A 26,744-nucleotide genomic window follows, 5' to 3' on the forward strand; every position below is an offset into this window, starting at 1 on the left:
CGCGCGCACTCACACACACACGCACGCACACATGCACACACGCGCGCGCACTCACACACACGCACACAGACACGCACGTGCACACACGCATGCACGCACGCGCGCACACACACACGCACACACACGGAGTAGATGGATGACAGGACCCCTTCTGCTTCCTGCACTCCTGTCCGTGGCCACCCTTCGACAGCCCAGTGCTGAGGACACAGACCACGCCCAGGCCTGAGTGTGCACTCGCACTTCCTCAGGGGGGTCACAGCCCCCACCATGCCATCTGGCGGAGACCTGGGTGTCTCAGGGGTCGCCGCGGCGGGACGGGTGGAAACACGACGGCTGCTCGCGAGGGGGACCGCGGGAGCCGGCGTGGAGACGGGAGGGAGCTCTGTCACGGCGCACCAGCTCCAGGTTCAGTGCTGTGCTATCCGGCTGAGCAGCGGCATCATCTGCCAAAGGACAGTAAGCAGGGTGCCCGCGAGGACGGGCGCTCAGTGAAACACAGAACGACCGGAAAGGGCTCCAACAACGATACACACTGGATCTTACTTGCTATTAAAGTTCTGTTAACATCCCTGATGTGCTTGTCTTTGCTAAAGAGTCAGAATTCATTAAAAGTAGCTCAAACTTTCAACTCTTCCCAAAGTATCTTTTCTACAAATGGACTTACACTGGGCAACAGCAATAGAAGACTTGCTACCATTACCACGAGGGCTGAGAAAATGCAAACCCGACAGTCATTCCCAGTTTACTCACTTGCCGAACTTCAGGCACCCAAGCACCAAGAAAGGTTTCTCCTAAAAAACTCAAAAGCCATTCTTGCACAGAAGCCTCCCGGGAGGGGCTCAAGAGGGCCCCGTCTTCATTCTACAAACATGCTGTGCTCTCCACGGACCTGCCAAGGCAGGACCCGGCCCGGCCAGCCCCGTGGGGCGCTCTGGGAGCCCAGCCACTCTGCAGTCTAAAATAATGAAATATACTGAACCCAAAAACGTCGCTGTGCTCATGAGGACGTACAAAACCTGACTTCAGAAATCTGAAAACCTTCTACCGTATGCATGAGCCGCATGACTTCACAGCACACAAAGCATGCGGAGACCATCTCTGTGCAAGGAGCAACATCACTGTCCTACTGGGGGGACTGGGGACTCACATTCCTGGAAACCCAGGAGCAACGTGGCCCAGAACGAAGTCATCACGGCGCAAGCGTGTGTGACGCGATCCAAGGAACACCGGCCCCACATGAATTCTACCCACTGATGAATGACACCAAGTGAGAGCCCGTGACAAAATGTGGGTTACAAGGCAGCCCCCTACCACATAAAATATACGCTAGGCATACGGAGACGGCCGCTGACGACGTGTCACGACGCTAATTAACAATGTAGAGCTCTCTTGAAGCAGCAATGAGGCCGTGTGTGGTGTACGAATTACTTGACAGTCACCTCCTTCAAACGTGACAACTTACGCCCCACATTCTGTGCTCACGACAGGTGTTTGATGAGGTTAGCAAAGGCACAGATGTCTCACTACACTCAAAGCACTTTCAAACAAAACATCACAGTGTCACTATTACCAGACCAAACATTCGACACAACAGACACGGCTGTATGCCAGAGCGCCCTGAAGAATCAGGGGCCGGTCAGAAAGAAGCAGTTTTCAAATTCAGGAGTGACCAGACTTCCCTTCTGGCGGTACGGCCCGTGAGACCGCCACTGACCTGCTCCTGCCAGGCCCTGGAACAGCCCACCCTCAGCCACCCAGATTTACTTCTGGAACACGCACGCCCTCGATACCAGAAAGTCTACAAATAAATCCACCACATTAAGAGAATAAGGAGGCAAAAATGACTTCTCCTACCAGATGATGGGGGAAAGGCCGGATAAAACTCAACACCACGAGCAAGGCCCCGCCCCTCACACGACAAAGCGTTCATAAGGCTTAGAGTGACCATCCCAGGTCGGCACCGTGGGCACAGGCCTCCCGTTACGGTCAGGAATGACGCCGGGAATGACTGTATTCAGTGCTATGGTAGGAGTCTCAGCCAGCATGTATCAAAACATGTATACAAAACAAAACTTAGCCAGCATGTATACAAAACAAAGCATGTATCAAAATAGAAAAAAAAGAAACCGCCGTTATTCATGAGTAATAGGATCCCCTTCTCTAAATCTTCAACCACATCCACACATGAACCTGAGAACGGATGAAAGAGGTCAGTAACGTGGGCCAGACAGAAGACTTGCGGACAAAAGTCGGCCGCCTCTCCGGAGTATCACAAGAAGACGAGAAAGAAAACACGGCTAAAAATAAAGGATCCAGAGGACTAAAGAAATGCAAAACAAAACGTGAATTCTCTCCAACTGATGGGCAGATTCAATGTGATTTCTGAGATTTTCATGAAACTAACGAGCTGATTGTACATTTCCATGAACAGCCCAGAAACAAGAACAACGCACGGGCAACCCAGCCTGCAGGACAGCAAGACCACGGAAGCCAGCACGGGGACAAATGGACAGACCGGCAGAATGGGGGACAGCCCAGACGGAGCGCACTACGTGTGGAATCCTGATTTAAGGCCGAGCTGATCCAAGGAGGAGGGGCCGCAAGAGCTTTTACCCGCGCGGGGAAGGTGCTCAGAAATCGGACCGCCACACCAACTCCACGCACACAAAGCCCATTCCAAACAGACTGTGGCCCTAAATCTAAAGGGCAGAACTTCAAACTCTGGAAGACTCAGACTTCCTTGAAATCATGAGGTTAAGAAGAATGTCCTCAGGTACAAAAGCCGGGGTGCCGGGGTGGCACAGCTGGTTAAGTGTCTGACTCTCGGTTTAGGCTCAGGTCGTGACCTTGGGGTTGTGAGATCGAGCCTTTTGTCAGGCTCTGCACTCAGCACGGAGTTTGAGTTTCTCTCCCTCTTCCTCTGCTCCTCCCCAACGCGCGTGTGCGCTCTCTCTCTCTCCTCCCCTCGTTCAAATAAACAAATCTTGAGAAAACAGAAACAGCTGTAAAAAGGTGTGATCATAACGGCAACGATCGCGGAAGTAGCCGCAGTGACTCATGAATGTCTCCTCACCAAGAGAGTGAGGAACAAGCTGCGATCGGAAGGGAGAGGCACGTATCCATCCACATCTAAAACAGAATCCACTTCCGGAACAGACTGAGAACTCCTTTAAATCAACAGAACAAACTAGCAAACACAAGAGAAACATGGAACAAAAGCATTTCTCAAGAGAAGAAACGCAAATGGCCAAGAAACCTAAGAAAAAATAGCCAACTTCGCGTGCACTTAAGGAAGTCAAAGTTAAAAGGCCAACGGGACACCACTTCATGCCCCGAGCCAGCACAGGCGCCTCAACCTGACAATCCCAAGTCCAGGCAAGGGACAGTGGCGGCCACTCTCCCCAGCGCCCCAGTCAGTGTCACCTGTGCGCACCTGAGCCAGCCCCCGGCGCCCCTCCCCACACACACCCCAAAGGGGCTCTGTACGTGCATACCCCACTCACAGGAACGTGCCCAGCGACGCCGAGAAAACACACCCGGTGCGAATGGTCTGAATGCTCGAGCAACGCGAGACTGGAGGGAGCCGCACACAGACCAAGCCACGGAGAGCGACGCGGCGCTGGGACACAAACGCCAGCTCCAGGCAACAAACCAAGGGCTATGACAGAAAGAGCCACCACGAATATATTTAGAATAATCCCATCGGAAATGAAAACTAAAAAAGGCAAAAACACACGCATGCATATAAACACGTGACAAAGCCGGAGAGAAAATCAAGAGACTAGTCAACCAAAATACAAGAGAACGACCACTTGCAAATGGTCACTTGCTGGGAGACAGGGAGGCGCGTGGGGAGGGACACAGGGGCTGCGTGGGGAGGGACACAGGGGCTGCGTGGGGAGGGACACAGGGGCCTCACAGACACCAGCTCTTGCTCTTCCTTCCACGAACAGTGGCACCTGTTGGTCAATGCTTACTTGTCTCTGAATCTAAACATAAATGTCACAGAACTTCTGCTCTGGTATGTTCTACCATAAAAACAGAGACAGAAAAGGAAAGATCTAGCGATCGGATTCCCAGAACACACACCAGAAGAGTTTAGTGAACTAATTCTATAACAAGCAAGCACTTCTGGGCGCTTCACAGACGCATCCCCACCCCTGGGGAGGGAACAGCTCAATTACGGGCCCAAGTGAAGAGACGGGGAGGAAGGAGCCACGGGCAGGGAGGGCACGGGGCGTGCCTAATGCCTGCAGGACTGTCCAGCAGGACTGTCACCTCTCCTGTAGAAGGACCCACAGAACACCCACACGGGAGGCCTGTGTGAGTCCGCGTGGCATCACTCAGCCACCGTGCCACGCGCCAGGCACCACCGCAGGGACCGCAAGAGGAAGGGAACCCCAGGCCACGTCCTCAGTCTGACAAGACAGAGCCGAGTGCCCAGTCCCAGCCAGAATCCTGGCAGAGAACTCAGAGGTTCACTGAGTCGACCCAACAGATCCGTGCCAGGCAGCCTGGACGGAAGACACCAGCATACAGGCTGCTGCCCCTCTGAGCGAGGTCTAATGGGACCGAGACTCTGGGCTGCAGTGGGAAACACAGGGGCACTGCCGGGCCAGCCGTGGCAGGAACAGGTGGGGCTGACCTGGCCGGTTCGGGCCGAGGTCTAGGGGTCGGCCACGCAGAGCGGACTGCTGAGGAGTCCTCCATGTGCAAATGCCAGGAACCCACTTGGATGTGGTCCCAGATCATGGGTGGCCAAAGCCAACTCTAGAGCCTCCAAAGCGGTCTTCCTCTGGCTACTACCAGCCCAGCTGCGGGCAGGGTGGCAGGGCCCACACGTGTCCATATGAGAGCACCAGAAGTACACAGCCTCAGGCAGGAGCCCGGTCTGAACGCCCCCCCCATGCCCCACCACTTTGTGCCTCCTAGAAAGTGTCCATCCTTCAGGGCCACAGAAAACTCATCACCCTAATTCTAAAAACTGCACATAAATAATGTGGCTTAAAAAGCCTGCATGTTCCATCATCCTCTGCGTCTGGTGAAATGTAACGAGACATCACTTCTGCATGGCTAATTGGAAAAAGCATCTTATTTCCCTAATTGGTGAAACTGCGCTAAGAAGCAGACGACCAGAAGGCGGGTAATGTAGTAAGCTCGGAGGCAAAGGCGCGCAGTAGATGATGAACCTCTCAGTAGAGAAGGTCCCACAGCCATATTTGAATATGGTCCTTCTAATAAACTCGCCGTTCCGACCACCGCAGCCGTGGGGCCACTGCTCAGAATTCATGTTTTTCAATGTAACAGATCTACTTTGTTCAACACTGGACAGAAGGTTAAAAAAAAAGTCAAAAAAATAGGGGGCCAAAAAGTTAAGAATTTTACTTTCAAACAACAACGTTGGATAACAACATTATCAATTTCAACAAAATTTCCTAAATCCCATAGGATGCCAGGAGATGCTCCAGGCACCCGAGACACAGCCAAGGCCCAGCCCCATCCTCCAGAGGGGACAAACAGGCAGAGCGAGTCACAACAGGAACAAGAAGTCAGACACAATCCCACAGGAGCGTCATCAGAGACCGCACCTCTGACAAGACAACCTTCCAGAAAGATCTGAAGGCCCAGAGGGAACCAGACACTCCGAGGTCATGGGTGAGAGAAAGAGGAATCCTGTCAGCTGTTCCTTTGACAGGTAGCCATGAGCAGCGGCTCCATGTCACATGCTGCCTGAGGCACCGGAGGGAGACGATCTGCTGTCCTCCTGGGACCTGTCGGACCTGGGGGAGGGGCAGTGACCTCCTGACCAAGGCTACTGGCCTCAGCCGTGCTCCTGCTCTCCAGCTGGGAGCGGCCGGGCCATGGCCACCCGCCCTGCCATCCATGCTGCTCACTTCAAGACCTTCCTAGCAGCCGTGAGGCACGTCCTGAGGCCCCCAAACTAGCTGAGCCTCCACGAAATCCGACCTCCAGGCTGAGCTCGCCCAGGGAACAAGCAAGGAGAGGTCTGAAAAGCAATCAGTGCGCAAAAATGGAAAAGACACGTCATGGAAGAAGACCTCGGCACATGTCAAGACGCTCCCCGTCCTCAGCCATCGGGGAACTGCAAACCGGAGCCCCGGAGGGTACCACCACACACCGGCTGAACGCCAGCAAAAACTGAAACGGCTGGCGACACCGTGTGTTGACAAGGACACGGAGCAAGAACGCTCCTACCCTGCCGCGGGGGCGCGGACTGGGATGGCCCCCGTGGAAATGAGTGTCAGTTTCTCAGGAAGCGGACCCCCCCACAGGGCCCACACAGCCTCCGTCCCGCGAGGCACTCAGCACGGGGGGACGCATCCCCTCGCTGGCGCTCCGCCAGAAGGCCGACAGCAAACCTGCGATGGCCCACACGTGGGAAGAGCCCGAGCGGCCACCGGGGACTGGCGAACCTGTAAGCACACTGGGGAACACGTGCAGACCACAGAGTCCGGCTTGGCGGGACCACGGGACAAGAGAAGCCGCTCGAGGAAGGCTGCGTTCCGTGGGATGCCACCTGCAGGAAATTCTGAAAAAGCCAAACTCTAGAGACAGAAAGCAGCAGAGCACTTCACAGGGGCACCAGCAGGAACGGAGGCAGACAGCAAAGGGGACTTCTCCAGGTGGTGGGAATGTTCTAGATCATGATCCGGGTGGTGGTCACATTCGTACATGCAGGTATCAAAACTGATCAAACGACACACTTCAAATGGGCGAATTCTATTGTCCGTCCACTAGACCTCAGTGAATCCACGGGAGGAAGAGGACGGGGGGAGGCAGGAAGGGGCGCCGGAGCAGAACTGGGCCCCGTCTAGCTGAATGAATAAGAGACCGTGTGGACGGACGGGAGGACATGCCACAACCCCTCGTCCCAAGCAGTCAGAAGCCCCGGCCTCCAGGGAGGCATGTGGACCAACTACAGTCTGAGTGACATTTTCCCAGGTCCGCACAGCCAAGGTCAGCCCCGTGACTCAGTTCTGGCCGCGGAATAAGAGAAGAACTGCGAGCGACTTCTACAAATGAGCTGGAAAGGGAAGGACACGTCCTTCTCTGCACGTCTTCTCCTTCCTGCTGCTCCGGGACAAATGTGATGCAGCGGCCGCAAGGGGGAAGCCAAGGCCAGAGGATCCCCTGCCTCCCCGCCAGCAAGCTCGGGCCTGGGACAAAACACCCTTCTCTGCGGTGGGCCATGGGCTGTCTGTAGCAGAAACCCCTGGGCCGAGCCTCTGCAACGCCAGACGCCAGCACCGGGCTTGCCTACTGCCCACCCCAAGACCACAGCTTTCCTGACGCCCCTCGCTATCGCTTCACTCCCCGCACGCCTGGGCAGGCTCTGCCGCTCCGGGGACACACGAGCACAAAGCGAGAAAGCATGTGCAGCAGAGAGACCCGCTGCTGGGGGACAGGCACCTCAAAGCAACAGGACCAGGGTCCCGGGATGTCCCAGACAAGCAGACACGTCAACAACAGCCGCGGGGACTGCACCCCAGCCCCGGAACCCAGAGCCTGTGAGCTCTGCTCTACAAGGAAGGTGTCGAGTGTCGGGAAAAATAGAAAAATGAAATCAACCGAAGGTCTTGGGCCGACTCTATGTTCCATTAAAAAAAATGAGTGAAAGAGAGATAACTGTATGTTATCTCTCGTGTTCCAGATACGGTAGGTACAACTGCTAAAAAAGACAATCAAAAAGAATTGTCTCGAAATGACTACTTCTGTGGAAGACTAATTTTCTCCCTTTGTGTCCTATAATCTGGAAGTACTTTTGCTTTCATAATCCAGGATTTGTGTTCAACAAACTTAACAAACAGACAACAACAGATAGGAAAGTTTAAAAGTACATTTACGGGAGATATCAAGAGGCAAAGCAAATATTTCAAACGTAAAAAAAATTCCATTTTAAAGAGGTACTGTTTATAATAGAAACAAAAAATACGATAATTAAGAATGACTCTAATGAAACATACACAAAACCTTCCACGGAGCACATTCTACACCAACACTGGAACAGCCCGGAACGTGGAAAATCCACAGGTTCGTGAGAACACAGACTGTATTTCACGGAGAGGTCCGTCCCACCCCCCGGCCCCCAGACTCCGTGCAGCCCCCGCCACATGACCAGCAGACAGTAAACACCAACGGGCACACGGAAGCTGGGGCCCGGCGACCGCAAGGCTCAGGTGGGTGCATGTGGGCCGGAGACGGAGCGGGGAAACGGGGCCGGGCTCCACCCGCGCACAGGGACACGCCTCATGCCGCCCAGCTCACTGGAGGCCGTGGTGTTGAGGGGAAACGCCTTGAATTCTGGACAACACAGAGCCCACGGAGACACGTGTGAGTGTGAGAAGGACGAGCGCCAGACGGGAGACTACAAACACAGGCAGACGAGGTGGAGGCCATGCGTGAGGCCAGGCCTGACAGGTCACGTTATGGGCAAGGTCACTGGATTCCTGCCTCACGTGGTGCACAGCTGGGAATGACAGACGCAAGGAACGTGCAGGTGTGGAGAGTAAATGCTAAAACTTTCAGGTGAGAACGTGCGAAAGGCGCTGCGTGAAGTACGTGGAGATTCCTTAAGAAAAGCACACGAGGGACACCTGGGGGCTCAGTCATTAAGCATCTGCCTTCGGCTCAGGTCATGATCCCAAGGTCCTGAGATCGAGCCCTGCATCAGGCGCCCTACTGGGCGGGAAGCCCGCTGCCCCTCCCCCACTCCACCTGCTTGTGCTCCCTCTCTCGCTGTGTCTCTGTCAAGTAAATAAATAAAATCTTTTAAAAAAAAGAAAGAAAAGAAAAAAGAAAAGCACAGGACCGCTAACCATAAAGAAGACACGAAGAAGTCTGACCACACGGAAACCAGGAACTTCCGGTCACCAACAGCCACCAAGAAGGAAGTGAGAAGTGGCCCCAGCATGGAAGAGGATGCGTGTGACACGCAAACTGACAAAGATTTAGAACCATAACATATAAAGATCAGCAGGCAATAAAAAGTTAGATCAAGAGGGGCGCCTGGGTGGCTCAGTGGGTTAAGCCTCTGCCTTCGGCTCAGGTCATGATCACAGAGTCCTGGGATCGAGCCCCGCATCGGGCTCTCTGCTCAGCAGGGAGCCTGCTTCCTCCTCTCTCCCTGCCTGCTGCTCTGCCTACTTGTGATCTCTGTCTGTCAAATAAATTAATAAAATCTTTAAAAAAAAAAATTAGATCGACAACCCAAAAGAAAAATGGGCAGAAGGCAGAATCAAGCATGTCGCAGAGGAGGGAACAGAGAAGCCCATAAATACGGGAAGAGGTGCTTATGCCGTGAGGCACGAGAGACACGGAGAGGGAGGCCATGACAAGAATGCGCGCCTCAGGGACACGAGGTGGGCAGTCCCCGCGGGGCTACGGAGCGCAGACCTCACACTCCGCGGGCGAGCCCGTAAGCAGTGCAGCCCACCGTGGGGCACGCTGACACCAGCCTGCAGGCTCCACAGGCCCACACCCCAGCACACGACCGGTCTGCATCTTCGGCAACGCCCCAGAGAAACTCCTGCCTGTGGGCACCCGCGAGAACATGCTGGAAGGCCCTGATCCCAGAAGATCCCTGACACCCAAACGTCCAGCAGCAGGAGAAGGGCTGCGGAGAGGGTGCGGTGTTTAAATGACGGTTCCACAACCGGCCACCAGATCGGCTGAGCCTGAGAAAACAACGCGGAGGGAAACACAAGCTGCTGAGGGACAAGGCTACTGGGAAGGAGGCGGCCCCTGCTGCTTCCTAGACATGGACTGGCCACAACAGCACAGGACGCACGCTGAGGTCGTGCGCAATCACAAAATCAGGAGGCTGGTCACGTCCTACGGGCCTTTCAAGAGCGGGGTGAGAACTGGGAGCAGCTCCAAAAGCTCCCACACGAGGGGTCCAACCTGAGTGGAGTTCTCGGCCCTCGGTGGGGGTGAACACGAGCGCTCTCTACCTGCACACGCCCGTGTCCTTTACACGCATCAATATTACACACAAAATATTTGAAGAACAACCAGCGATTCCTGTCCATGACTATGTCCCCACAGGCTACCCCCAAGCCCGCAGCAGGCACGCACCCCACCTGCACCAACCGCCCCCCTAGCTCCAGGGGAGCCCAGCACCCCAACAGAGGGACACGCCCAGACGCCGGCTCTCACCTCCGTCACTTTGGGTTGAAGAATCAGCGCTTCCGGACTCATGCGAGGGATGTCGATGTGGATCTGCAGATGCAGGAGGAAGATGCGTCATTTTACAAGACAACAAACGTCCTCGCAAGCACGCGTCAGACCCGCAGTTAAAGCAACAGCAATGACTTCACTCCAGACTCTGGGCCACTCCCACCCTGAGAACACGAGCTCGGCTGCAGACGTGGTGGCGGCTTCGACCTGAGTGGGGCTCCCCCAGTCCCAGCTGAAGGCTCGCCTGACGCTTCCCAACCAAACCGCGGCCTCGCGGTTAGGGAGCGAGCGGCCCGTAGCTCTTTAGCAACATGATCCACAGCAATTAGTAAACATTGATTTCCAGCCTCTGACACGGGGAGCAAGTCAGGTGCATCGACAGCACCCAAGTTCTCAGCGGTGACAGCTGAGTCTTGGCACCCAGGCCGCATGCTTCTCCCCTTCACCCAGTCCCTGGGGATCCAGGGCACTCCCCAGAGGACGCACCTGAAACGCTAGTGTCCGCGGAGCCCGGCCTGACCCTGCCCTGCGCCACTGCGAAGAGCCCGGCTGCCCAGCAAGCACTGCGTGTGCCAGCAGCAACCCAGTTAGAGCGTCCAAGGCTTGAGTGGGCACCACGGGCTGCCTCCCGACCTCCCACATGAGTCTCTGCCCCCGGCCAACATGGTCACCACCGCTGCCGCCCAGGGAAAGGTCCAAAGAGGCTGAAGGAGGACGTGCACGTTTTCATGCCCAGAGGGAGTCTACGGTGCCGGTCCGTCCCCGTCTCCGCATGAGGACCCCGCTACCCACGGCACCAGGACAGTGTCCTCACTCTGCCTTCCCAGCACTACAGCCCCAGCTACGTCACTGAGGCCCTTGGGCTCGGTGTCCTCGTCTAGAAGGTGCCGCCATACCCCAGAGGCTGACCCGTGAAGAGCACACGAGGCGAGGGGAGCCAAGGGAGCCCCACCCACTGCGCCATGCTGCGGCGTGGGGACTGCTTCCCCACTCACGGGCTCCAGCCTGGGGCTCTTCCCTCGGGCAGCCCCCAACCAGGGGAGAGAACCGGGAGGGAGCCGGGGGCCAGTGGACTCGGCATTCGGGGAGCATGGACCACGGGCAGCAACGAAGGGTGGTGGGAAGGACAGAGAGGCAGGGAGCCGGATGAGAGCAACCCGGGAAACCATCAGCCTCAAGCACTCCGGGCAACACGGGGACGATCCAAGGAAGCAGAGACGTGCGTGCGACCTGCTGTGCGAAGGAGGCCTACGGCCAGCAGTGCTGGGAGGGGCGGGCGTCCCATCCAGAGTAGGGACCGGAGCACGCCCGCCAGATCTCACCCCTGCGCCAGGGTGTCCTCGAGAGCCACCGTCAGAACACTGCCCCCACGACATCACACTCAGGCACACGTCTGTCCCCTCGTATAGATGAGTAGCCGATCATGTCTGCCGAGTAGCCAGGACAGCAGGCCCCACAACTACCCCCGCCGTCGTCTGTGCCAGCAGGAGGGACACCCAACCTGAGAGGCAGCACTGCACGAGGCTGGGCACGGGGGGCTCTGCGGGCCCCTCCAGTCCACCCGCTCCCCGTGTACAGGACTGAGGTGTAGGGAGGCCACGGCACTCTACAGAACTCCCGGAGCAGGGAGGGCACAGCGGATGAGCCTTGAACCCGACCGCTCTGTGTGCTCTGGGCGCGACGCCTTCCGCCTGACACCTGAGCACATGAACGGAGGACACAGAGGGACATAAAATGAGGCCGCAACCCCGCAGTCCCGCCGCCTCCTGGTAGTGCAAGAGGGCGAGGCGACCACGAGGAGTGGGCGGCGGGGAGACAGCAGGTGCCCGAGCCCCAGACCAGACCAGGCTCTGCCAGGATGGAACAGCGTGTCTCAGACAGAAGCGGCAAAGACAGCGCCCACTGGGTCCAGCTCCAGGAGGCGGGTCTGTAAAGCCCGCGGGCCAACCAGACCGCCACCGGCTCCGTTGTTCTCTGTTATGTTAATGGGGAAACGTTTGGGGAATTCGCTATAATATGGAATCTTTTTATTAGCTATCAGAGTAACTGAATAAAGATGCATGTAACCCATTTTTAATTAACTTTCCCTTATGAAAATCATAATAGAATACAGCTTGGTAAATCTTATAGATAGATGCTGGTGTCGTCCTTTGGAAGTCTTTTTTTTGAATGAAAATTCATGAGAAACGCATTCAAAACAATACCAAATTGGTCCATTCCCTAAAATCACTGAAGTGCAAAGATAAGCCAGGAAACCTAGTCTTTCCCTCACCAAATCCAAATGCAATCTCTCTCAAATCAGTTTCTCGTGCCCTGGGAGCCACTCAGGAGAGGCTGGGGCTGAGCCAGAGGGGCAGAGGGGCTCGAGGCAGAAGGGCACCGCCCCGGGAGGTGGGGGGGCAACAGAAGTGGGCTCCTGCCTGCCCTCTTCCTGGTCCTCACGTAAGCATGACGTCCTCCTCCCAAGCTCCACCGTACCCCGTCCGTGAGGAAGACATTCCCCCAGAACCCGCACAACCGGAAGCAGCTCTGGTGATCAGTCAGAGGGAAGGCCTATCTTCAGACCTTCTGAAAGATCTATACCAAAATGACAAGGAGATGCGGCGAGCCCACATCTGAGGCAGAAAAATTTGGCAAGGCTCCCTCACTAGAAGTAGGATTTCCACAAGGAAATATTAGGTACTGACATGGCTCAGGAAAGTCAGAAGTTGATTTCCGAAACCGGAGGCAGGGCTACCAGTTAAGAACTAGCTTTCTGGGGGCACTTGGGTGGCTCAGTCAGTTAAGTGTCTGCCTTCAGCTCAAGTCACGTTCCCAGGGTCCTGGGATGGAGCCCCACATTGGGCTCCCTGCTCAGTGGAAAGCCTGCTTCTCCGTCTCCCTCTGCCCCCTCCCACTATTTATACACACTCTCTTTGTCAAATGAATAAATAAAATCTTTCCAAAAAAACTACTTTTTGTTTAAATGCAGCACAAAAATAAATAAGAGAATGAATGAATGAATGCAGCACAAACCATTCTGAATTCTCACATATTACAAAGAGAGAGAATGACAAAGCCGTCAAAGAGCTATTCTAATAGCAAATTCTGAATGTATTGTGAACTGTAAATCAATTTTAAGTACTTTTCCCATTATACACACCGTCTGTCAATGGACTGTTCAAGAAGCCATAATTAAACCCATTTTGCATTAAACTAAACAGCAGAAACTATTAAGTGGCCACACGTGTTGCTACGGACTGAACCATGTGCCCTCGAATCCAGCTGACAAGCACAGCTCTCACCCACCTAAGCCCCATCCCTCAGTGCCTCTGGGGGCCCAGAGCCCACGAAGCCCACGGAGACTGCTCTGATCGACCCGAGCTTTCAGGCCAGTCAGCAGCTCATGGAGCCAAGAGGGGCCCCGCCCCCGAGCCAGGCCTTTGGGTCCTGGCGAGGGATGTCAGGCAAGTTTTAGAACTCCAATTAAAAACACCCTTTCCCTTTCGTAAAAGGAGCCAGAGATAAGCATACCACTATCATGGTTATAGTAATACCACTATTAGAAGCACACCATTACTGATCTCAAGCTTAACCATCAGAAAACACTAACCTGTGACCCAAGTAGGGACATGCTAGAGAGAACACTCCCTCCTACCGATCGCCCCCAAGTTAAAGTTCTTCACATGACATGAGACACGGGAGAGGAGCCCACCTGCCTGTAGGTGTCCTGGTGAACGTCATCGTTCCGAGAGTCGTAATAGTGCTCAATAAAAGCAAAATATTCTTTCTGTTTTCTCTGGAGAGTGGCTGGTCTCCGGTCCACATTGGCAGGAAGGTAACCCTGGGTGAGAAAAGGGACAAAAACAAAACGTACGCACGGTCAGTGCCGGGTTTGCCATTCTGACACGGCGCTCTGAACCCGGACGCGGGGGAGCAGGCGTGAGCTGTGAGAACGGAAACAGATGTCAAGGACATGAGCGAGCTGGCCTCTGAGGCTCGGACACGCACAGCCTGTGCCGGGCCAGTCACACCGGACTCGGCCACGGCGCGGGCGCCAGAGCAGAGCCCCCAGGCAGGCTGAGTGTTCCTGCTCCTCTGAAGCAGGACTGACACGAGCTCCAAATGCCTCGTGTGCCCCAAAGGATTCCGAGGTCTGCACGGTCTGATGCCAAGAGAACACACGTGTGCGTGTGCGTGTGCCTGCTCACACACACACAGCAGAGGCCTGCGTGCACCTGTGTGTATGTACTACACACACACACACAAACACACACGTACACACACACAAACATACACGCACACACGTACGTGTCGCCTATGCAAGTGTTCTCCTCTATGCAAAGACCACTGAGTGCCCAGCAGCTGCAGCCCCAGTCCAGGAAGTGAACTCAAATCCGGACAGGCCAGGTGGCTCCGGGGGGACATGAAGGGCCCAAACTCTGGGCCACATGCCCTGCTGTTTTATATGCTTTTTATTTCTTTGTTTCTCCCTCTTAAATCAACATTATTGACATAGCACATATAAAATGTGCCCCTTTAAGTAAACAGTTTCGTGACCCCCGGACGAGGGCACAGAGCTGTGTACCTACTAGCCCAGTGAAACGACAGGGCATTTCTGTGACCCCAAACCCTCGCTGTGCCCACAGCCATCCACCCCCATACTCGCGAGCAGAGAGCCCAGGGAGCACCGAGGCCTGGGCTAGAACGTCACGGACACAGAATCATCTGGGGGCCCACGCTCTGTCTCCAGTCAGCCCATGGTCTGAGTTCATCCGAACGGAAGCGCGAGCCGGCAGCGACCCCTTTGGCTTACGGAGCAGTATTCCGCGGGACGGATGGGCACCCTGCTGGGCCGCTTCCTGGGTGCTGGACGTCTGGGCTGGTGCTAGTTTGGGGCTATTATGAAGAAGGCTTGTTATAAATATTCTCGTATGAGGTATTCATGGCTACGCACTTGGATTTCTCATGGTTCCACAGCTAGGAGTGGACTTTCTGGCTCACGTGCAGGCGCGTCTCACTTCCTAGGAAACTGCCAGACCTTCCGCAGAGCGAGCGTACGGCCTCCCGTTCCAGCTAACAGTGGAAGACAGCCCCCAGTGCTCCACGCCCTCTGACACGGACTAGTGTCCTTCCTTGAGTATCAGCCGTTCTGGGGGTGCGTGACGGGCTCAGCCACGGGGCATGGGACTCTCGGTCTCAAGGTTGTGAGCTCGCGCTCCATGTTGGGTACAGTGATTACTTTAAAAAATAAAATAAAGGGACACCTGGGTGGCTCCGTTGGTTAAGTGGCTGCCTTCGGCTCAGGTCACGATCCCAGCATCCTGGGATCCGGTCCCGCATCGGGTTCCTTGCTCGGCAGGGAGCCTGCTTCTCCCTCTCTCTCTGCTGCCATTCTGTCTGCCTGTGCTCGCTCTCTCTCTCTCTCTCTCTCTGACAAGTAAATAAATAAAATCTTTTAAAAAAATAATAAAATAAAAATCTTTAGACAAATACCATATGATTCCAATCATATGTAGAACTTAGGAAATAAAACAGATGAACACGAGAAGCGGGGAGAAAAAAAGAGGAAAGCAAACCATAAGTGACACTTAACAGGGGTGCCTGGGTGGCTCGGTCACTTAAATATCAGCCTTCAGCTCAGGTCACGATCCCAGGGTCCTGGGATTGAGCACCGCATCTGGCTCCCTGCTCCATGGGAAGCCTGCTTCCTCCTCTCCCACTTGCCCTGCTTATGTCCCCCCCTCACTGTGTCTTACTCTGTCAAATAAATACGTACAACTTAAAAAAAAAACAAACCTTCTAAAAAAAAAAAGATCTCTTTAAAAAAAGAATCTTTAAAAAAACAGCATCAGCCTTTCTACTGAGTGGCTTTGACGGCATGTCCCTGCTTGGGAACGATGAGCGTGCCCCCCCCCGCCACGCACACACACACGCGCGCGCATGTGCCCCCGTCTGCCCCACTTCTCTTCTTCAGTGAAGTGTCTGTTCAAATCTTCTGCCCATTTTCTAAATCAGGTTGTTTGTCCTTCTAGTGCGTTTTATGGCTCCATATTCTAGACACAATTTTTGTGCCTAGACACAGGAAATACACATGATGAGGATATTGTCCTAATCTGTGGCCTGTCTTTTTGTCTCAAAGAGCAGGAGCTTTAATTTCCATGATGTCCAACTTGTAAAGTTCTTCTTTTCTAGTTAGTGCTTCTTCCGTTCCGTATAAGAAAGATTCCTTCCTTGTTTCTTCCCCAGATGTTTTACAGCTTGACCGGGGCACGTCCTGCTCATCCCTCGAGCATCTCCTCGATGGGATTTCTTCCGGAAGCTTGGCCAGACACTCGAGGCGGGTCGGTCACCCCGAGCTCCAGCAGCACCTGGCAAGAGACCCCCTCTGAGCCCGCCCTTCACTGCGTCCCCCACGTGACAGTCACTTTTTTTTTAAAGATTTTATTTATTTATTTTACAGATAGAGATCACAAGTAGGCAGAGAGGCAGGCAGAGAGAGAGGGGGAAGCAGGCTCCCTGCTGAGCAGAGAGCCCGATGCGGGGCTCGATCCCAGGACCCTAGGACCATGACCTGAGCCGAAGGCAGAGGCTTTAACCCACCGAGCCACCCAGGCACCCGACAGTCACATTTTTATTAAGCGAGTCCATGGATGAGCCATAAGGGAATGGATAAGAAATATATCCTATATGGTACTTTCTGGCTTTTAAAATGCTCCCACATCCAGGGCGCCTGGGGGGCTCAGTCGGCTGAGCCTCTGACTCTTGATTTCAGCTCAGGGCATGACCTCAGGGTCCTGGGATCAAGCCCCGTGTCAGGCTCTGCACTCAGCAGGGAGTCTGCTTGAGCTCTCTCTCCCTCTCTCTCTGCCCCTCCGCTCATGTCCACGTGCTCTCTCTCTATTAAGTCAATAAGTCTTTTAATAATAATACTAATAAAAGCGCAGGCGCAGAGAGAAGTTGTGGCAGCCACCCTGTGACCACTCGGGAGAAGCACGGGCTGCAGGCGCACCGTAAAGGGCTGAGCTCACAGCCGTGGCCGTGATGGTGACGTGGGCCTGAAACCAGCCATTTTTCAGCTGTGCGGGTGCCTCTGTTCCCCTTTCCTGGAGGCGCCTCCATAACCATCTATTCTGTTCTCAGTTACACTCTCGCACACAATTGTTTTAACACATTTGGGTCACACCATTAAGCTTCTTCTTAATAAACAGATACGGAAACTGAACGTGTGTGTGCACACTCACCCAAAACGTGTGCGGCATCACCGCGAACTGACCCCAGCTCGAGGCCCCTTGGGAGCCCCCCAATCACTGTCCTTCAGCTCCTCCCTGGAGCCAGATCCCCAGCCGCTGGCGCCATCTGCCTACTCTGAACGCCATATAAGCGGGATCGCTTTTTCTGGCTGGCTGCTTAAACTCAACATTACATTTGAAGAAGTCGCTCGTTTCTGCGACACGTTAGGAGCAGCTCTGCGTGTTCCCACGTACAAAACCCACTCTACCATTGACAGACATTCGGGTCACTACCACTCTGTTATAAACACTCGCTCGGTTCCTGTCCTTCGTGGCCCATGGTACGCATCTCACTAGATACATATCGAGGAGGAGGACCCCCGGCTGTGCCTCCCTTTCACAGACGCTCCTGCAGAATTTTCCAGAGTGACTGCATTCCCACGGGAAGCGCACGCAGGCACCCACCGTTCCCACCTTTGCCGACACTGGTGCCGTCAGTCTTCATCTCAGCCGTCCCAATGGGCCTGCGAGATCGCGGTTAGAAGGAGGCTTTAATCTGTAATTCCCAGAAGACTGACAGGTGCCACTGCGTGTCTTCGTCGGTGAAATGCATGTGCAAGTGTAGCCCCGTCCTCTATGAGGTCATCCCCTCGCCTGTGCTCATCTGACTCTGTTGTACCGTCCGCATGTGGGTCCTCTGTGTCTCCTCCTCCCTCCTTGCCTTGCCTTCCTCCCCATTAATGAAGACAAGTTCCTAACCTTAATGGAGCCCCTTTTATTAATCCTTTATGATTAGTTTTTCTCATTCCTTTGTAAGGAAACTTCCTGTGTCCAACATTCGGTGTTCGCACATTTTACCTTCAGACCACGCCCGGACCCCGTGGGTGAGCGGTGACCTCCTGTGCGGCCAGCACCCCGCCCGAGCGCCTCCACGATCAGGCCTCTGCAGCCAGCTCCATCCAGAACACGCGGCCGCATCACCCAACACAGGGCGCTCTTTCTATCGGGTACCCAGCCCTGCCCCTGCTGGGGGACCGCCACTCCAGGGCTGGCGAGACCTGACAGAGGACACAGCGTCATCACGTCAGAGACGCCTTCGGAGACCACTGGTTCGAGAACCACCGGGACCCACTGTGCCTACCTGACCTTGCCACTACCTCCAGTGCCCGTCATCTCCCGGAGAAACTCACGTGCCCGTCCTGAAGTCGCCACGGCCACAGACTGAGGAGCCAGGCTGCTCGCCAGGCACCGGGCTACACACGGCACGGCCTTCAGTCCCGCTCGGGGGCCCACGGATGTTATTCCATTTAGAGAAAGGACAAGGCTCAGGGGTTTCGTCAGCAACCCAGGGTCACGGGGCCAGAGGGCACAGAGCAGCCAGCCCTCTTCTGGGCACCTGGCTCAATTCGCAGAAACTCAGGGAACAAGTCCCCACCCTATGCAGTCATCTGCACACACACCCCGATCAGAGTTCCATGCGAGTCCCAGGGCCCTCGGACCCTCACAGGCCGGGCTCAGCACCAGGAGGCGGCGATGCTGATTGTGGCCGCACAGGGAGCTCTAGAAGCGCCCACGGCTTTTGACTGTGGCCCTGCCCGGAGGCGGACGCCCTCCCCACGCTGGCGTCAGCGGCTCTGGCTCCCGAGGTCAGGGCCTCTCTCTGAACTCCCGCTCCCTGGGCCTGGGGCTCAGAGGCGGGCTGCTGGGTGCCAGCAGGCGTGGCTGAGCCGCTGTGACAGAACCCTGTGCGCCTCAGGCCGCAGCGGCAGAGTGGCCCCTGACCTTGGCAGCTGGCCTCGGCCCTCCTCCAGTCTGTGTGCAAGAGCCCGCGGCGGCCCTTCCCCGACAACGGTGCCTCCCCCACCCCCGCAACGTGGGAGCAGCTGAAGAGCGCAAGGCCACGGCGTGCACGCGACGTCCCAGGAGCTCGGCTCCCAGCACCGCAGCCACGCACAGGCACGGAGCAGGCTCAGTGCACGCCTCTCCCGGGGTGCACCAGCCTGGAGCGCACATCCCGCTGCACCTGCCCGCCCTCCACCGAGGCACCACTCTGACCTCGGCAACCTCCCCCCCGCTCCAGGAGCTTCTCCGCAGCTCTGATGCACGGGCTCGGCCGGCCCCGCCTCCGCCCACCAGACCTGGAGCTCCGAGCTCGGGCAGGCAGGAGTTCCTGCCCTGCGCTCGTGCAGTCTCCGCCCCGTCGAGCCCCCATGCTCAGAGTCCCGCGGGGCACAGCACGGATACTCGGTGCAGACTTGCCGTGCTGTGCAGTGGGACCACCATACCCAGGAGAGCCCCAGCCCTGGGGCCCCACGGAGCAAGAGGTCTGAGCTACCGTGCGACAAGTATCAGCACGCAGTTCTGGGCTGGCTTTGGATCAGTCTGGAGTCGGCCCTGGTGCTGGAGAACACAGCGGTGCAGAGGGAGAAACACAGAAGATACCCTGAGAAAGGTCACATGCCTGCGTCGAGCGCCCCGGGCAGCATGTCTAGGCTGCCTCGCGGCAAGGCCAGAGCAGTGGCAGGTGACGAGCGGGGACACGTGTGCGGCAGCGGCAGCAGCCAGTGGGGGCCCCTTCCACCCAGGGCTGTGGGGCAACGAAGGGTATGAGCCTGGGCCAGTGTGGGCGGCCTTCCGCCCATCACACACGGTGCCACCACAGGCTTCTTAGTGACCGTGAACAAAGACTCACCCCTTCTCCCTACTCCCAGATTTTAACTTCACTTATTAAAAAGAGAAATTCTAAAAGGCCAGGATGTCATAACAGGAACAGAGGCAATAAAAGCCCCCACACACACACTCCTGATACCCCCATCCCTAAAGGAAAACACGCGTGTGCAAGTTGGGGCCTTTGGATAATTAAGCCAGACTGGAAATTATGCGACTGAAACATACTCAAGTATGCAATGAATTTTAAATGACAGAACTACAGAAAACTTAATTGCCATATTAGCATGCTATAAAAACACTAATCATAAATGTAGAACAATAATACTTGCACACACTTTATCAAAATTGTTCCCGTGACACACGCTTCGAGGGGCTCCCCCCCCCGCGGGGTCAGGTGTGAACCCCCCTCGACACACCATGAGAAAACAGGGTGACGCCAGCACCTCACAGAGCACTCTTAACCATTCTGCTCACCCGCATAAATGTTACATTTAATTAGTTTTTGTTCAATGTTTCTGAAATAGTTATTTAAAAATGAGCCAAAAATGCGATTTTCTACGGCACTCATTTCTGAGAAGTTACTGCCGTGCTTGCATGGAATTTAGATGTTGAATCGCATTAATGGTGGTTTAACGACACGTCCTGGACTAGAGTACATGTTAGTCCTCCGTAAATGACAAGAGCCACGTTTCCCATCCCTCTCCGTTAAGGAGCATTTCCTACTCATCCATTAAGAACAGTGCCTTTGACAGACCACAGGATCGCGCTGAGGACGAACCGTGGACAGACGGGGGAAAAGTCACCAGTTCGCCGGGTCCTGCGGCAGACACCCTTCCAAGTGCAGCTTCAGTTGCCCTTTTCAACTGGACAAATGACAGATTCTCCTCGGTCCTGGGTTCAGGGTCCCAGAAGTGAAGGGCTGCGCCCAGCCACCCGCCCCACCCACTCGGCGGAGCCGCTGGGACAGTACGCGCTGGTCAAGCCAGACACCTCGGCCCAGGCGTACTGCCTTCAGTGGGTCCTGTCTCCTGGCTGGTCAGTGCACGCCCTGCCCTGCCCCACAAGGAACCTACACGTTCTAGAACAGCTGTCTCCAGCCCTGGGCACGCGTGAGAATCCCTGGGGACCCCAGAGATCAGTAGTTCCGCCAGCTCCCTAGACACCGACGTGCAACCAGAATGAGAACACTGCAGTCGAGAGGGCAGCCCAGAGCCCAAAACCACTTTGTCCTTGCTGCCGTCGCCCCCGCTCCTACCAGCCTGGGGCAGGCTGCAACCGGCACAAAGCCTGATGCCTCAGTCTACCCCAAGGCTCCAACGTGCTCTGTGGGCCCAGACACCAAGATCTGCAAAAGTTCCCCAGGAGAGAGGAATATGAAGCCTCAGATTCCGAGAGTGACTGAGAGGTGACCGTAACTTGGGGGACCCTTCTCCACACCCCCATGACCCTGAAATGCATGCTGGGTTTTCTCCCCACCATTTTCCAAGATCCTTTTGTAGCCCAGCACTTGCAAAGGGCCTGTGGCCAAGGGCAGATGCATGGCAAACACTCACCACTTCCGAAATAAGTGATTAGCATCCTTCACTGTGCTCCCCAAATCTTTCGTTACAGAAAACATGCTCAAGACGTCTGCTTGGGAATAACCAGGAGAGAAGAAGCAGCTAGAAGGTAGCTCCTGGGTCGGCATTAGGGGATAGGAGATGACAGTCCCCACCATTCTGACCTCCTCCTCCCAACTGGTCCATGCCCCTGTTTGACTCACACCCCTCAACCTGGTGGGTTCCCTGCGCCTGAATGCCCAGAGCCCATCCTTAACCCTCGGGGCATACAGCACCGTGCAGAATGACTGTGCACGGGCCTGTCTCCCTGGGCTGTCTGGAGGCACCTGAAGGCTCACCAGTGCAGGCCCAGAGCACGGTGGAGGCATGTGAGCACCCGCCCCTGAATGATGAGTGAGCACAGTGCTGAAGCAGCAGCCAGTTTCCTACTCCAGCAGCCTGAGTCCCACCCACCTGCCCCTCCTTCCCTGCCCGGGGTTTCCCTGTCCCAGCTGCCCAGCCCCTCCTTCCGACAGGCCCCTCCTGGTGCCAGACTGTGGTCACAATACCGACCCATCTGTTCCTGCAACTCTGCACTCAGAGATCCCCGCTTCTGCAGGGGTCCTGCGCGTGGGGACAGCCCAGTGCACAGCAAGCACTGGACAAGATGCTCTGAGACAAGCAAAAAGGCCCAGAAAGAGCCCCGGGGCGAGCAGGGAGAGAGTTCTCCTGAGAGAACGGGCTCCTTCCCATGTGGTGAAACCCCAATCTGTCCTGGGGAGACAAATAAAGGCAGGAACCCCCTCTCTTTCTGCAGGCCACATAAGGAACAGCGACTTGATCCTCTTTCCTTCTTTTCTCGCAGCACCAAACACAGTGCCAAAGACACAGAACGTGCTGGAGAAATGCTGATCAAACGAATGAAGGCACCAGCCAAAAGACCTTCCAAGAGGCTCCTGGCTCTCCCGCTCCAGAAACAGCCTCCTCGCCCCTCACTGAAGCCCTTCCCGTCCTGACCTGCTCCTGTCCCTAGCTCCCCCACCCCCGCCCCATCCAAGCAGGCTGCCTGCCGCCTGGAGGCCAGCTCACCCGGCTCCTGCCTGTCCAACCCCAGCTGCACCCCACAGGCTGAACGCCCTCCCCTATCTCCCTGACTGAACCACACCGACACATCCTTCGAGATGCTCCAGAAGCAGCCCACCTTCCCCAAGAAGCCTGGCCTGCCATCCACAGGAGTCTGCACTGTCCTGGAACCGCGACTCCCTTTCTTGGTGACGCCCTCCCTGCCCCCGGGCCACTCTGGAAAGACAGGTTTTTTGCTCACGGACCCCAATACTTCTTTTTAACTCATCCATCAACCCAAGCCTAAAAGAGGTCCAGAACTGACAAGTTCATCTCTGTCCTTCCTGCTCCCCAGCCTCCCACCTTATAACACCTGCAGGCCCCGGGAAGGGGAAGCCCAGCCTCAGAATGCACGCCCCTGCTCTGAGGCCACCCTACCTCCCCTCCTGTGCCCCGTGCATCCCCACCCTGTCATCCAAGCCTGTCATCCCAGCCCCTACTGCAGCCCAGACCTGACCCAGCCCCTCCTAACAGGGAGGTCTGGGATCTGATTCCCCTCTGTCTCGGGGCAAGGGGCCCCTGCAGTTAACGGGTTACATGAATACATGTGCCTGAGATGCCCGGATGTCCTTTCCCTTGCATCCCCAACACTCCGGAGAGATGCTGCCCACCTGCACCCGCCCTCCCATTCAGGCCAACAGAGTGGAGCGTCCGTCTCCTCCCCCTTCCGCTCCCCTGCCTACTGAATCCCAGGTCGCGCGCTTGCCCAGCCGGCCGCTGGGCATCGCACACAGGGCAGCTCAAGGACGATGCAGACAGAATGAGAACCGAAGGAAAGGAACGGGACAGAACCATTCGTGAAGGCTTCCCACCCAGAGGCAGCACAACCTGAACACACAAAACTGCACTATAAGCTCTTAAACAAATTATCGTCAAAACTTCCTACAGCTCTACCAAAAAAAGCTCATAAGCTATCGTAGAGGACATTTGGAAAAGTAGATATGAATGCTTAAAATAACAGACACCAAACAGAAACATAAGCAATTGTAGCAGGTCTAATTTTAATTGCAAGAGAATATTTAATCAGTAAAATATTCACCATTCAGAGGCATCTGCATTTAGGATTACGAGATACTAAGCTGCAAATTTATTAAGACTCATTAGCAAGAAAGTCTTTTAAACACTGGAAGTCAGACCCAATTCAGAGTAAACACTTAGAGTTCCCCACTGATTTAGCTCCAAAAATGATTTAAAAAAGGAAAGGGAAGAATGCTGTCAATAAACTACTCCCAAGTTTCAGCAGGGCCAAGCTCACTTCCAGTACTAACCCGAGTGAAGACCACAGCCACCCCAGCCGCCCACCGGGCCTTCTCCAGCCGTCTCCACAGTCGGGCAGTTTAGAGCCGAGTAAGGAGCCGGAACCCCAGCCTCCATCATGGAAACACAGACACTTAAGCATCCATTTCTCCCCTTACATCCCTACTAAAGTACATTAGAAAAACAAAAAAATTGGTCAAACATATTGCACTGTGATGGATTCCTAAGAATGAAAAAAGTCTTCTAAGATGAATCCTTTCTCTATCACAGGTTTGAAAATATTACAAAGATTTTTAGAATAATAAAATCAGAGAAAAAGAATACAGCTGTCACAAATAATTACTTATCCTCATTTTCCGCCAGCCTTGTCAAACCAAGCCTGAAATGAAGCAAAGGATGGAAAATGTCACCCGAGCTCAGGCAAAGGCCCGGGTCGCTGCCACGAAGACGGGGTGAGGGTGAGGGCCACACCCGGGCCAGGCCGCGCCGTGGGAGGCCCCGGGACACTTACTGAGAGCAGCTTCCAGGTAATCGGACGAACCGGCTTTGGGATTCCGGACCAGCTCAACTTCCGTAATTCCTCTGCGGACGAGAAAAGGACAAAGAAAACAAGGTTTACGAACAGCGAACTCCCCACAAGGCTTGGACTCGCTCCGTCAGTGTTCCGGGGGCAGCAGGGGCCTCGTAAATGAAACCAGAGCGAGGCTAAGTGAGAAGGATTTCAAGTTCCTCGTACATTTCCCAGTACGCCAGAGACGCCGAGCGACCTCCACCCCAGCGGACCTAAGTGTCCACACTGAAGCCACTGCACACGTCCCCGGAGCCACCATGGGACAGGTAAGGCACCGCACACCCTCCTCCCTGGGGCAGTTGAGGCCCAGGGGCACGGCTCCCCTCCACACACCCACTCCTTCCCTCCCACTACTTCTCTCCCTCTGCCCCCATGAGCACCTGTCCCCACCGCCAACACCCGCCCAGTGCTCCCTGCTCCTGCACCCCATCTCCCTCTCACCACTCACTGCTTGCGAACACGAGGTGCTTTGCTTGGGGCTGCTTTTGGAAGAGCTTGTGTCACGGAGATACGCTTGTCTTCACGCTGCACCATGTGGTTCAAGGTAGACTAATACAGTGTCCCCACAAGTACCCACGGCGGGGCGGGGCTGGCCAGGGGCACAGGGGCCCAGAGCCGCCGGTGTGGAGCCGCCCAAGGGCACCAGAGGGCTCAGCCCGGACACAGTGGTGAGGGGACCGGCCCGTGCAGTGTGGCGGACCTTCTGTGCCTCCCCAGTGTCTCAGCCCGGTGCCCCGAACGGCTAGAGAACACGTTTCAATTTGCAGGTATATCAACACCCAGTCAATCCCACAGACGCCGAAGTAATTACTTCTTTCCTTGAAGTTAGGAATCCACCATTAGGCACTTCTAACAGGAGCTCATGATTAATGCCAGGCATAAAAGAAACGATTAAAGAGACTTTGGTAATATAATCAACAAAATACAAAGTCCTGACATCTAATCTTTTTCCAATTACTACAGACTAAGTAAAATAAGTACAGAATAATCGGGGGACGGTACCAGCAATAACTCGCACTTTACAGTGGAATCTCGGAAAACAGCGATCTTCCCCCGCACCCTGAGGATATTATGAAAAGCAGGAACCTAATATCTGAACACCAATAATGTAATGTTTACCGTCATGCTCCCAGGGCCTCTCCTCCTGCACAAGGCTGTTTCTGATTACGCTTTACAGGAAGAAAGCCGGGAGGAATCTCCATTGTTAGCGTTCTCCGACCCAGTCTCCTCCCAGAAGCAGCTCACAAACACGCACCCTGAACGCCCGTCCGGGACGGAGCTCTGGATCTGTGCCAGCCTCAGCGTGAACCCGCTGCCTTCGCGGGTGCTGTGTGCTCCCCACGGCAGCCCGAGTCCATCAGGGCTGTCCCCGCCGTGTCACTGAGGAGCAGCCTCAGAGAGGCTAGGTGACGCGGCCACAGTGGCCCAGGAACTGAGTGACCTTCACATCCCAGAATCTTTCCACTCTACTCACTCCCATTACTAAAAGGGCTTCCTGTGACACAGACAAGTCTCACTCATAAATACGGACAAAAGGTCCAAAACGAGATCCGCGCAGATCGGGGCACAACCAGATGTTCAGAGACGGGTCCACACGATTTACTCCGGGAATGAAGGACTGGCCGCCCGTCAGGACGCCTCCTAGTTTCATCTGGGTGCTCGGCTGGGTTGATGGGAAAGTCACGGGGCCGTTCTGCTGGATGTGCGGTGTAGACTCTCCCCCAGGCCCGTCTGCCCCTCCACCTGCCTAGCAGAACCCCGGTCGCACAGAGTGACAGCCCACCCCGCCACCCCACCCCGCAGCCCGGTACTGAGGGGGTCCGCCCAGGGGACGCGGAACGCGCCACCGAAGCCGGAACGGATGGCTTGCTGCAGAGCTGAGCCCTCCCCTCGCCCACGAGGGGCCCCGCAATGGGCCTGGGACCCGATCCGAGCCGCGGAGAAGACAGCAGGGGAGCTGGGGGCCGCCGAGGAGAAAGGCCCCCTCGTTCTTCAGAAATCTTCTGGGGGCGACAATCTCTTGCTTCCTCGGCAGGCTGTGAGGGTGGGACGTGAGGCTGGGGCTGCTGCACCCACCTGGCACCGCCTGCGGAGAAAGCCCGCGCAGGGAGTCCGCGCAGGGAGGCGGCGATGGGGGCCCGCGGAGGAAGCCCGCGCAGGGAGGCGGCGATGGGGGCT

General features: G+C 55.6%; 1 protein-coding gene across 3 annotated transcripts in view; it reads right to left on the reverse strand.

Annotated features, from left to right (window-relative positions):
* The window catches only part of LOC111157619 (TBC1 domain family member 22A), a 299,219-nt gene that overhangs the window by 190,694 nt on the left and 81,781 nt on the right, over positions 1-26,744 (reverse strand). For all 3 annotated transcript variants that reach the window (XM_022519197.1, XM_022519195.1, XM_022519194.1), the window contains 3 exons: positions 24,507-24,577; positions 13,892-14,020; positions 10,177-10,239 (listed from right to left, as the gene is read on the reverse strand). In XM_022519197.1, coding sequence (XP_022374905.1) covers positions 10,177-10,239; positions 13,892-14,020; positions 24,507-24,577 — 263 coding nt within the window. The remainder of the gene's footprint in view (positions 1-10,176; positions 10,240-13,891; positions 14,021-24,506; positions 24,578-26,744) is intronic.

This window comes from Enhydra lutris, unplaced genomic scaffold (assembly GCF_002288905.1).
Source record: "Enhydra lutris kenyoni isolate GAN:26980312 unplaced genomic scaffold, ASM228890v2 scaffoldscaffold55, whole genome shotgun sequence".
Taxonomy (NCBI): domain Eukaryota; kingdom Metazoa; phylum Chordata; class Mammalia; order Carnivora; family Mustelidae; genus Enhydra; species Enhydra lutris.